General features: G+C 41.4%; 1 protein-coding gene and 1 long non-coding RNA gene across 4 annotated transcripts in view; one reads left to right on the top strand and one right to left on the bottom strand.

Annotated features, from left to right (window-relative positions):
* Window positions 1-279: 279 nt before the first annotated feature.
* Window positions 280-1,481, bottom strand: LOC138107357 (uncharacterized). Its single transcript, XR_011149437.1, has 2 exons — window positions 1,275-1,481; window positions 280-1,113 (listed from the first exon to the last, which is right to left on the bottom strand). It is a non-coding gene; the product is annotated as an uncharacterized lncRNA (long non-coding RNA).
* A 1,077-nt stretch (window positions 1,482-2,558) lies between these two features.
* The window catches only part of IRAK1BP1 (interleukin 1 receptor associated kinase 1 binding protein 1), a 21,960-nt gene continuing 12,589 nt past the window's right edge, over window positions 2,559-11,929 (top strand). For all 3 annotated transcript variants that reach the window (XR_011149989.1, XM_069011289.1, XM_069011288.1), the window contains exons 1-2: window positions 2,559-2,844; window positions 9,383-9,448. Coding sequence is in view for 2 of the 3 variants with exons in the window: in XM_069011289.1 (XP_068867390.1) it covers window positions 2,572-2,844; window positions 9,383-9,448 (339 nt within the window). In the remaining variant the exon portion in view is untranslated. The remainder of the gene's footprint in view (window positions 2,845-9,382; window positions 9,449-11,929) is intronic.

Genomic DNA, 11,929 nt, shown 5'->3' with positions numbered 1-11,929 from the left:
TTTGGGATTTATCCAATTAAGCTCTTAAATATGATACCTTTATGCAATATTTCTACAAGACACACTGTGTTCCCCAAAGTTTAAAGATCACACAGCACTGAATTTTGAAGTAACACTTATGAGATTCCATTGCATATCTACATACTGAGTATAAATACTGCAACAGATTTTGTTTGATATGGGCTGTCTCATAAAAAGGCAAATAATTTTTAATCAGTGGTTAAATCAGAATTATCTTGAATATGAAAAAAAAAATAGAGAGTACACAATTTGGCTTCATTACATTATCCAAGAGTTCTTTAAAAGCTTTATTAACAATTTCTTGATAAGCACCATTCAATACTTAGAGTATGTCAATTGATACTATTACATATTTAAGTAATTCCTCTATAAACATCTTGGCTAAACAAAAACAAAATGACAACAAAAAAAAAGTAAGTACAGCTGTGACAGACTACTTTCAAAAGCACTTAACTCTCTGTTTAAAGAAAGAATTTATTTCTGAGGAATATACATTTATAATTTCCTCTGTACTCATTTTCCTTTTTGTATTTTGTTTCTTAAAGTCAGCAGTGCCCAGAATTTATTCATGCAAGCTCTCAAATTGATTTATTTTAAGTGCCTAGGCACTGATATTTTTGGATTCTGTTACAAGCTTCTTCCTTGTCTTGTCATATAACTTTGATCAAAGTCAGTTGCACTCAAAATTTTAGGAGTCTCTACTTCTGGTTGTTCCTGCTGAGAAACATAGAGTGTCATCTCCAGAGGTAATGAATACCTAAGAGCTTCAATCTGTTTCATTTGAAGCTTTAAGTGTTCAGCAAATATGGAGAGAAAACTAGATTCAAAGGCAGAAGACTCCAAAAGTCATGAAGCATGCAGAAGTCACTGATACCTCTTAAGGAAAATGTGATAGTAATGACGAGGAAGCAAATTTGTACAGAAGCTGTCTAATAACAGGACGTGAAGCATACACCACACCAAGCAGAGTAATGAAGGGGGGAAAAGACAGGGCTTCAACTCCCTCAGTATTTCTGCTTCCTGGCACCTCCAAAGGATCTTCATCTGAGTTGTAAAATCAGATCTTCATATCTTTGCACGTCATGTTTTTATCTAGGAGGAGAGTATAGCAATATTTATCTGTATCATGTAACACAGACTTTCCAATATTTGCCACATGAATTCTGAAGCCTGCAAGACCTTGTATAAAGATACAGTACCATTCCAGCCTCTATGCTAGATTACAGTTTTCAGGTAATCAAAACACAACGTACCACAAATGTAAACAGTGGTGACATATCCAGAGGGATATATCCTTCCCAAAAATCTTCACACAAACAAGACCAGACGTAGAGAGCTCATCACTGAGCTACTCATTTCATAGTCACTCCAACTGGCTGAAGAACTGGGCTGAGAAACATCTCATGAATTTCAGCAAGGGGAAACACCAAAACCTGCACTGGGGGAGAAACAACGCTGTGCACCAGTGCACGCTGGGGCTTCAGTGGCTGGAAAGCAGAAAAGGACAACAGGTGGATCATGCACCCACGTGGCAAAGCAGGCCAGCTGCATCCTGGGCGGGACTAGGGGAAGCATTACCACCACGTCAGGGGAGGCGATCCTTTGCTCAGTAGTGGTGAGGCACACCTGGAATGTTTTCTGGATTCCCCAATACAAGGAAGATATGGACATACTGGAGAGAGTGCAACAAAAGGCCATGAAGATGATGAAGGGACTGGGGCATGTCTCCTATGAGGAAGGGCTGACAGAGCTGGAACTACAGCCTGGAGAAAGATCAGGGAATCAGGGAGATCTTATCAGTCTATATATAAACGCCTGATGGATGGAAGACAAGGAAGCCAGACCGTCTTCAGTGCTGCCCCGTGACAGGACACAACGGACACAGATTAAAACACATGACACTCCAGGTGAACATAAAACCCCTGTATTTTTACTCTGAGTATGGTCAAACACTGACTTGGGTTGCTCGCAGAGGTTCTGGAGTCTCCATCCTTTGAAATACTAAAAATGCAACTGGATATGGACCTAGGCAACCTGCTCTGGCTGACCCTGCTTGGGCCAGGGCGTGAACCTTGTCATCTTGTCCTGGCCTTGGTCATTTTCACGGCTGGGTGCCACCCTCGGACACTGCCATGGCAGAGCCTGCTCGGTGACGGGCGGAGGGACTTCCCAGGGAACCAGCGACAGGACAGGATATAGTCTTAAGCTGCACCAGGGAGGTTTAGGTTGGACATGAGTTAGAATTTCTGCACAGAAAGGGTGGTTATAAATCAGAAGGGACTCTGAAGGTTCAGGGAGATGGAGGAGTCGCCATCCCGGGAGGCGTTTTAGGAAAGACTGGACGTGGCACTCTGTGCCATGGTTTAGTTGACAGGGTGCACTCGATGATCCCAGAGGTCTTTTCCAACTCTGTGGCCGCCGCGCCGCTGCCGATGCCGGCGGGAGCGGCCGGCTCCGGGCCCGCGCGGCGGCTGGCGGGAGCGGGAGGGCGCTGTGACGTGGCGCCCCAGGGTTGCCATGGTGCCGTGAGGGGCCGCCATAGCCACAGCCATGGCGCCGCCCGCGCCGCCGCCCTCACGCGTCTTCGCCGAGCTCGACCTGGCCCCGGCTCCGGCCCCGGCCCCAGAGGGACGCGCCGGGCTCGCGGCGCTGCCCGGGCGGGAGGTGCATGTGAGCGGCAGCGCGGAGCTGAGCGCCCGCCCGGACCGGGCGCGGGTGTCTCTGCGGCTGGGCAGCCGCAAGGAGGCGGCCGTGGCGGCGCGGAGCAGCGTGTCCCGCCGGCTGCAGTACATCGCCCACAGTGCCCGCCTGCGCGGAGTCCCGGTGAGCTCCGCCGCCCAGGGCCTGCTGAGGCGCCGGGGCGTCCCCCCGAGGGAGGGCGAGGAGGGCAGCGGGCGGGCAGTTCCCGGTCCCTGGGGCAGTTCCCGGTCTCCGGGACCTCCCAGGTTCCGCTCGGCAGCCGGCGGGGTGCGGTGCCGTCCCGCCGGGGCGGCCTTGAGGAAAGGGCCCGCGGAGGGCCTTGGTGCCGGCGGGAAGCCCGGGAGCGAAAGGTTTGGAGTTCTCGGCCCTCTGCCTCGGGAACCGCGGGGCACTGCTGCGAAAGCCTGCCTGTCTTTGGAAGGCTGCAGCCATGCCCGCCTCAGGGGAAAAGCTGAAATGTCGCTACCCCGGCTTTCCAACAGGTTTCTTGTTTAGCATGTGAAAGCCATCCTGCTTCGACTCCCACGGTGGTGGAGTCGCCGTCCCTGGAGGCGTTTAAGGAAAGGCCGGACGTGGCACTCAGTGCCATGGTCTAGTTGACGTGGTGGTGTTCGGTCATAGGTTGCACTCGATGATCCCAGAGGTCTTTTCCAACCTAATTATGTGATTTGGTCGTGTTATACAGCATTCGCCCGTGCATGCAGATGAAACCGATAAAGTTGTACACAGCAACATAACCTGTATCTGTGTCAGAGTAACTATGTGATTACCAGAGCTCAGCAACAAATACGTACAGAGCTCTTTCCCTCTTTCTTGTTTCACTTAAGTAGAGAGGTTCTGAAAACATGGAATATGATCACGATAGCTGAATTGACAGAAGCCCCTTGGGGACCCAAAAAGTTCCTTTACCACAGTAAGTTTTTTAGCCTCAGGAAGTAATTTTGCAACAATGAAAAAAGCATAGTCTTGCATTTAAAGCTTTGTCCAAACAGTAAATGCTCCATAAGGGTGATGTTTGTCCTAACAATTATGCTGATGATGTTTTTGGATTTCGCAAAAGAGTTTTGGACGGTGTTCTACACATAGGGCCCTTAAAAACAGGAAAAACAACCCTGATCTTTTTGGAATAAGTAGTTGCTTTCGAAAGTTACCTGTTATTGAAGTTCCCTAGGAAGTTTGTGCCTTTTGAGTGTGTTCAGAGATAAGCTGGGGAAAAAGGGAGATGATAGAGTCTGCTATGAACACCAGATTATTCAGTGGAGTAAAAAAGAATTGCAGAAGGGTTTCCTGATACTGCATGATGTTACAGTGCAAGTCAGTGTTAGTAAATGCAAAGTAAGAGAGTAAGTTACTCAGCCTAAACAGTGATGTGCCCACAGTGAAATTGCATGCCCACATTTCAGGTGCTGCCTGCTTTTGGAGATAAATACTGGTTCCAACTTTTCATTTCCCCAAAATAGTATTACCTGTTTTCTTTTTAAACTGTTATGCTGTCGCTTTAGTATTTATACAAATTGTTCAGGAATAAAGAAGGCAATAAAAAAGACTACTTAGCCCCTGAAAAAGCTCATATTGCAGCCCTGAGACTAGATGGGAAGGAGACATGGAGGCTCCTCTGGGCTAGGTATGTGATCATGGCTAGGTGCATGTCTGTCACAGGCAGCATTTGTCATGGGTTCCATTGCCAGCAGGATGACTCGTTCCGCCAAAACTGGTGCATTTTTATACAGGATTACAGGTTGAATCTCTTCAGATTCTATTAAGGGAGTTAACAGAAGTTTAAAGTGGTGGATTTTAAGAGGAATGGGAGAAAATATAGCAATTCAGCATGCCTTCATTTTTATTAGTAGACAAAATGATAAACTTTGTGCCTGCCATCATGGTGAGCTATCCAATTATGGGGCATTTTCATCCAGACTGTAATTAAATAGCTCTTCAGAGCGTGGCTAGATTTGAAAAGATAGTTGCAGATATTTACCTTACAGTGAATCTGAACAACTGACTTCCAGTTTTGACTTGAGACTGATTGAATTGGGATAGCCTGGAGCATCCAGCACGTGGTGGATGGCACACAATAGGAGTAGGCAGGGTGTTAATTAGGTGAGTGTGCTTTAGAGGGGCCATGTGCACCACTCCAGGATGGAAAAAATAATTGCAAACTGAAGTATGACTTGGACAAACAAATGGTTTTATTTGGGTTTATACAGTCAGGTTCAGAAATGTAATGTGAGCAGGCAAGCAGGATGGAGAGTGGGCTGTTTTTACAATGTGAGAGCATTCAGTGTCTTATTATAGTTACAATAATTTCACGGTAATCTTTTTCTGTTTCAGAGATGCTGTGTGTTGGAGAATGGAAATGTTCTTTCTACTTAGTTTAGAGACTGCGAAATGCTGCTTGAGTTGTGGGTTTCTCAGTGTTAGCAAAGTGTTAGCTCTAGGGAACTCTGAGAAAAACAACATGAAGTTGGGGTTTTTTTCAGAGTAGTTCCCCACGGTATAATTTTTAGTGCTTTGTTCCATCCAGTTTTAAATCACTCTGCTGCTGGAGCTTTTATTTGCCTTGCAGCTTTTCCACTAACAACTCTCACTGCTGGCAATTTGTTCTTAACTGCGTTTGCTAACTTCACTTGTAGCTAATACCATTCTAGACAACTGTAAAATTAATCTCTCTTCACAATCTCCGTATGGTTCTCATTGTTGCAAGCTTATCTAAGGCCTCTTTAGAAATCATCTGACTATGCTATATATTTATTTTTAATTGATCCACAGAACAATTTCCTTAACCCTTATTGTTGCTATAGTAGGAAGTCTGTGAGATCAGAAGTGCATAACCTTTGCAGCAGCAGGAGCTTGCATTAGCAGTTTGTCAGGATGCCTGGGGGCAGCACCTGATTTCCATATACATTTACACAGGATTTTAATCAGAAAGAGATGCACATAGTGGCATTTATTTATAGAGTGCTGTAAGTATAGGCAGCACTTCAGAGCACAGAATGTGGTTTCCCCATTGATTTTACTTTCCCTGCAACCTTCAAAGCAATCTCTCTTAATCAGCCCAGCCGCTCAAAAGTAACATTTTCTTCTCTTTCTCTAGAAGCAAACTGATTTTATATTTGCCACCTATGATTTATTTGGGGAGTGGTGTGGAGATGACACTTGTTTCCTTTAATGGCTATATCTAACAATTGGCATCAGCCACCTTGTTTAAAATAACTGTGATAATATTTGTTGTACCTGTCAGAGTGTTAGTGAATGAACCAGACCATCTAGCAAACTATACCTGGTAGCTCTGGGTTAGAGATTGTCTGTACTGGGATATAACCTTGGATTTATGTACAATATTCTCCATATTTCAAAACTTATTCAGGAGTCACAGTTATGGATGCACATCCATACAGTCAATTAAAGAAAGGTTTTAAAGTTTGCTCACTCAGTTGCAAAACCTTCCAATGTCAATATATCCCTGAATGAAGGTAAAAACCTTTGTAAGGCATCACTTTTTTTATATTACCATGTATTTAAAGAAATACCTTCAAAGTACCCTGCATTTGCTGAGTACAAATATGCTTTTTGTCTTTCTTGTAATAACTGTTACATATACTTCTGTTATTTCTTCATTAGGCAGCAGAAACTTTTTCACCATAGGTTTTTGGGTTATCGTTCTGTCATCACATGCCAAACAGACCAGACAGAGTGGGGCGATGAGAGGCTGGAGCACAGCTACCCAATCCCAGAAGGTGCTCACCATCCTTAACTATCTGGAGACACTGTGGATGACTGTCAGGAGACAGGAGCATAAATCAAGGCTCTCATTAACCATTTCCATAGTGCTAAGAACAAAAATGCCATGATCAGATGGAAGAAGCTAACTCTTTTGATTGTTCAGATATTTTTATTTTTCATAAGGTAAAGTTATACTGCATATATCAGTTCAAATGTACAAGTAGATTTTAGGAGACATTTTCAAGTATCTCCAGATATTTTTTATTTACAGTTACACATATCAGCATAGCTTCCCCAACGGGCATTAGTGTACATTCCAAACTATAAACACTTTCCCTTGCTAAGGCTTGGCTTTTGTGTCATAAAAAGGTCTCACAGTTTTGTTAAGTCATTAACCGGGAGCAGAACACATAATTTTATGTGCAGATTGGCTGTTCTCTTAGTGTGTTGTTACATACTTGCCTCCTTGAAGTGTGCTTTTGCTAACTTACCCATTTATTCTTTTCCTTGTTCTCTTCTGGGGGAAAGGGCAGTCATTCCTATAAACAGTCGGTGTCATGAGGGTGGGCACAATGGTCCTGTGACTAAGACATTGTTCAGAAGTAGCAGATAGGAGAAAGGGCTATATAAGGTTGTCTTCAGTTGAAAAGAGTGAAAATATAAAGCAAAGCACATTTCTAGACTTGATGTTATAAGCTCGATGGGATATTGACTATCTTTTTCATCTGTGTTTATTTTAGAGTGCCTGCAGCAGTGATGTGATGCCACATAGAAAATAGGCTTTATAAGCAGAATTCAAGTGCGATTCTGTTAAGGGTTGTTCAATGGCTTCTGGGGTAATTGAGTTACCAATGTTGTTATATTCATTTAATTTTTTACTGTGATTCTTGGTCCACAGATTTAGAAAATGGAGAAAGTTATTCCAGGTGTCCAGAACACCTGACACATCGTAAGTGCAGCTTTCCCTAAGTCACAGTGAAAACTATTTCTTCTGTGGCTATTGTAATCAAATTGGTATTTCTTCAGACAAAATATGAATAGTAGACATAAACAGTAGGGAAGAAAGATTTTTGCTTTTGAACTAATCTCAGTCTTGATTCCAATTTAAATTCCTGTTGCCTCCCACCTGTCTTTTCCATATCTTTGTGTGAACACAGTCACAAAGGGAAGTATCAAACAGAAAATGTATCACAGAAGGCCACCTTGTTATGACTTCAGCAATTATTTCATCCATTTATCTTCAGTAACACATACAGCTACTGTCAAATTTGGTGGGATTAAAATTAGCTGTGAAGGAAATATTGTAATACATGGTACAAAATTATCTTGCACTTCATAATATTGATCTTGCCATAGCACCTGGTGCCACAGGATGGCAGTGTCCTTAAATACACAGGAACCTTGGGAGGGCACAGCCAAATTCCAAGGCTTGGATCTGCTCAGCAGGAAAGAGAACCTGTTTTTAAAAAGGATTAGGGAGAGGGGACAGGGGAAAACAAATGCCTTTTTTCTATGTTTACAGCTGTGTTACAGCACAGTTATTTCTGTAAGGTACAAGTTGTAGAAGTTTGTGTTTTCTGCATGGTAATTTCTATAAGATATGCAAGACCTCTGGGGAAAAAATCTTTCTTGTCAATTGTAATTGGATTCTATCATAAATTGTAAGATTAGCACCATTTTGTAAATTAAATGAGCTGTTGGTGCTAGACTGTTTTGATCACTCTTTAGCAAACCACAGCCAGCCACATAAAAGAAAAAATAGAGCTTTTATGGACTACTGGCCCTTACTAATCCTTGCCCTTACTAGAAAAGATTATCTGAAAATATCTAAAAATAGGACTGTTGTGCTTGAATTTGAGCAGTACCAATCAATCATGATACAAATTTTGAAATTCCAGTTTTTTGTAGACTGCTGTGCAGTGGTAATAAAACCATATAATGTTTTAAAAGGAAAATGCTTTTCATGGTTAATGTCATAAACATGCATGCAGGCATGCTACATGATAAACTTGAAGATTTGAGCGTCTGTAGGAAGTATTCGGACACAAAGATCTTTTGAAATGTGCCAACATTGCAGGCAAATATTTCCTATGCAAATAAATTTAGTAAATAAAACTTCTTCAGTGTCTGGAAGGCTGAGTATCTGCTTTACTGCAGCTCCTGGGTGTTACATGCAAAGTTACAATTAAACTGCAGGCTGTGATTTTTGCTATGTTAGAGTAATTTTACAATAAATTGTTCCATCAAACTGTTTACTGCAGAGCAAAATGGGTGATAGAAACATGACTGTTAGACCACTAGCAAGTCAAATATTCACATGTAACTGCAGTTATTCTGTATCTTCACAAGTTCAGTACCTTATTTATAAGTCCTACAGGATTTGCTAGTGCTCTGTGCAGCCATTCTGTTGACAACTGCAACTGCTGTTGATGCAGAGGTATCACTGGTGGAACAGCCTTTTTCAAGGGTTACCATTATGCCAGAATAATAGCTGTTCAGTCATTGTTCATATGACCTTGCTACAAGCTGCTGCTGCTAAAATACCTTAAAATAGGGGCCTAAAAAGCACTTCTCACATACTAACTTTCTAAAAACAATTGAAGCTTCTAGATTTTTTTGTACCAGGTAAATTTACAGGTACACAGTAATACACACAGCTTCTACCTAGCAGCCACTTTTATGACCTACTTGTTCTCTTCAAGGGAATAGCAGCAAAATTACATTACAGAGCTACTCTATAACTGACTTAGAATAATGCAAGAAGTCTTTAACATCCACCTAGCTTTTAACTGAAGGTATTTGCATGGAAAATTCAAAATTTCTGTTGCAAAGTCATAAGTAATATGCCAAAACAGTTCAGCTTTTATAGGACACCATGTACATACAGCAGATGCTTAATTTCTGCCTTTTAAGATTATATTCCTCTACTTTGTTTTAGGAAGAAAATATGACTGTAACAGAAGATTTTAGTAGAGTAGAAAATACTTACCAAATGGAAGCAGAGGTATGTATTCAACCTAACCAAAAATAAAAATAAAATAAAAAACTAAGAAGTGTGTCAAGGATCTGTAAAAATTTGCAGACTGTCTTTTCTTAGACCAAAGAGCATAAGGGCAGCATAGTCCAAAAAAACTATTTAATGACTACAGTTTATAGCAGAGTTCAGCTGCAGTCTTCTGTTGTGTGCAGAACTTGTTTTCTTCTCAGATGAATGTGTGCTTTTTAAAAGTTACCTGATGCTACAGACTGGCATATTTGGTTCTGGGGCAATGTGAGCAAACCAACAATTCTGAACTCTCCTTCACCCACAGCCCTTCCTGCCCTCTGCGTCTTGCAAGGAGTTGGTGGGTTCAGAAAGCTGCCCCAGTTAATATTTTTTTTTCCCCAGGTCAGCTTTTATTTTTTTCATTATTTTAGCTCCTTGAACTGGGAGCAAATGCAAGATCTGCTTAGGCCGCAGTTGCACAGGACCTGGATTTGGGTCTGTTCTATACAACTGCCATCAGCTTGCTCTAGGTAAAGCAAAGTTCATTGTTTCCTGGGCAATTGGCTCAGAATTCTGTAGGTAAAAATTGCTCTGTGAAATGCAGATATGGGAATAATCCCATTTTCTTCAGTGTCTGCTAAAGGAAGTATATTTTTTTGCCCATTCATGCCATAGTAGGAAATAAATGCTGTGCTTGAAACATTCACTGAGGGAAATTATGTGTGTTTAGCTAATGTATTTTTTTAGAACATAAAACTTTAATCACTACCCAGCAACTTTAGAGATTGTAATCTTACAAAGTAAACCTGGAAGCCTGCAATAAAATGATAGCTGTTTTACAGAGCTGTGGTTTACAGTCCTCTTAAACAGGTTCAGCCTCCTTAGTTTGCTTGCTTTAAGTCATACTCTCATCTAAATAACACCAATAAATACAGAAATGATTGAGAATTTGGAGAACAAAGTTTGGATTTTAAAATGGTGTGCATCAGTGTCATGTTCTGAATGATTTTAACTTCCTCATGGAGACACCTGCTACCTTGAGAGCTTAAATCACCTTCTTTTTTAGATGACCTGTACTTAAAAATTAATAAAACTATTATTAATTATTATATGAATTATTTTTTAGGCTACAGACAAGCTTAGGCTTACAACTTCAGTCTTAAGTGGTAACTTAACCAATTATCTCTCTTCTGCTATTAGGTTTTATACAACAAGGATTATATGTGGAAAGCTAATTGCTTGGATTTAGTGTTCATTTGTAAGCAGCTTGGACCAGCTTTAATTGCTGTTCCAGAGTTGTGTGGTTGGTTGCAGTTCCGGGGGTCGGAACTGGAAGAATCCAGCCACAGTGCTGCTGTTTTGGCTGCCCTGCACACTGCGGTAGCAGTGTGGCCACTCTTTATGCAGAGATTAGTTTCTCCTTGCATTCCCTTTACATATATCCTTGTTTCATTAGTGCAGCTTCATAAACCAATGAAGTTCCATTGACCAGCATGTTTGCCTACTGTAGCAATATAAATGAATTTAAAACGCACTTCCACTCACTTCTCTATTAAAGAGTTTGCCATTATATCTGTGTTATATGTAAAGTCTTGGAAGTCATGTGTTACTTCATTCTATAAACTCTTTACCATTTGTCTACTGTCAAGAATTTTTAGAAGACTGAAGAATTCACAGGCAAATAGCTATTTTAAAGTATTATGAAGAATTCAAGACACTTTCAACTTAACGAGATAATTTTAATTCATGCTATAACAAAGGAATAGATGCAGAACAATGAAGTTGTGTATAAGATCACAAAGCTCTATAATATCTTTATCGTAACAGTTCACTTATTGTATGATGTTCTGTCGTGGTTTGATGCTGGCTAAGCACCAGGCACCCACGAAAAAAAATCATCTATTTATTTTCCTCTGCTATAGCTGAGCAGGGGAGGGGAATTGAAAACTTCATTTTCATGAGTCAAGATAAGGATTATTGAAAAAAAAATTCTTTAAGGTAAAACAGGTCCAAAACTTAAACAGTATAAGGAAGATTTATTATTAACAGAATTAAAAGTAAAAAAGGTAATGAGAACTAAAGCAAACCTTCAGAACACCTTTCTTTCCCAGTCCCTCCCTCTTTCCACTGACCCCGCAAGGAAACAAAACATGGGGTTTTGGTCAGTATTTCACTTCTTTAAAATCTTTCTTCAGTTTGTTTAAGGAAAAGAGTTTCTTCTGCTGTGCCGTGGGATCATTCCCACGGGAGGTAGTTCTCTGTGAACTTTCCTAGCGTGGTTTTAACTTCCACAAGCAGCAGTCCTGCCCAAACCTGCTGCAGTGTGGGTCCCTCTTATGGGCCAAGCAGTCTTCCCAGAACTGCCTAGCATGGCTCACTTTAGTTCATGGGGTTTAGTCTGTTAGGGATGAGCTGTTCTAGTTTGGAAGCGAAGGCTCTCTCCCTCTAGCTCTAAAAGCAAGGGTCATCTCTCTCTGTTTGAGTTCCTCACTAGATTAC

Source organism: Aphelocoma coerulescens, chromosome 3 (genome assembly GCF_041296385.1).
Source record: "Aphelocoma coerulescens isolate FSJ_1873_10779 chromosome 3, UR_Acoe_1.0, whole genome shotgun sequence".
NCBI lineage: Eukaryota > Metazoa > Chordata > Aves > Passeriformes > Corvidae > Aphelocoma > Aphelocoma coerulescens.
The sequence above is the reverse complement of the archived record's forward strand: the minus strand, read 5'-3'. Positions and strand labels throughout refer to the sequence as shown.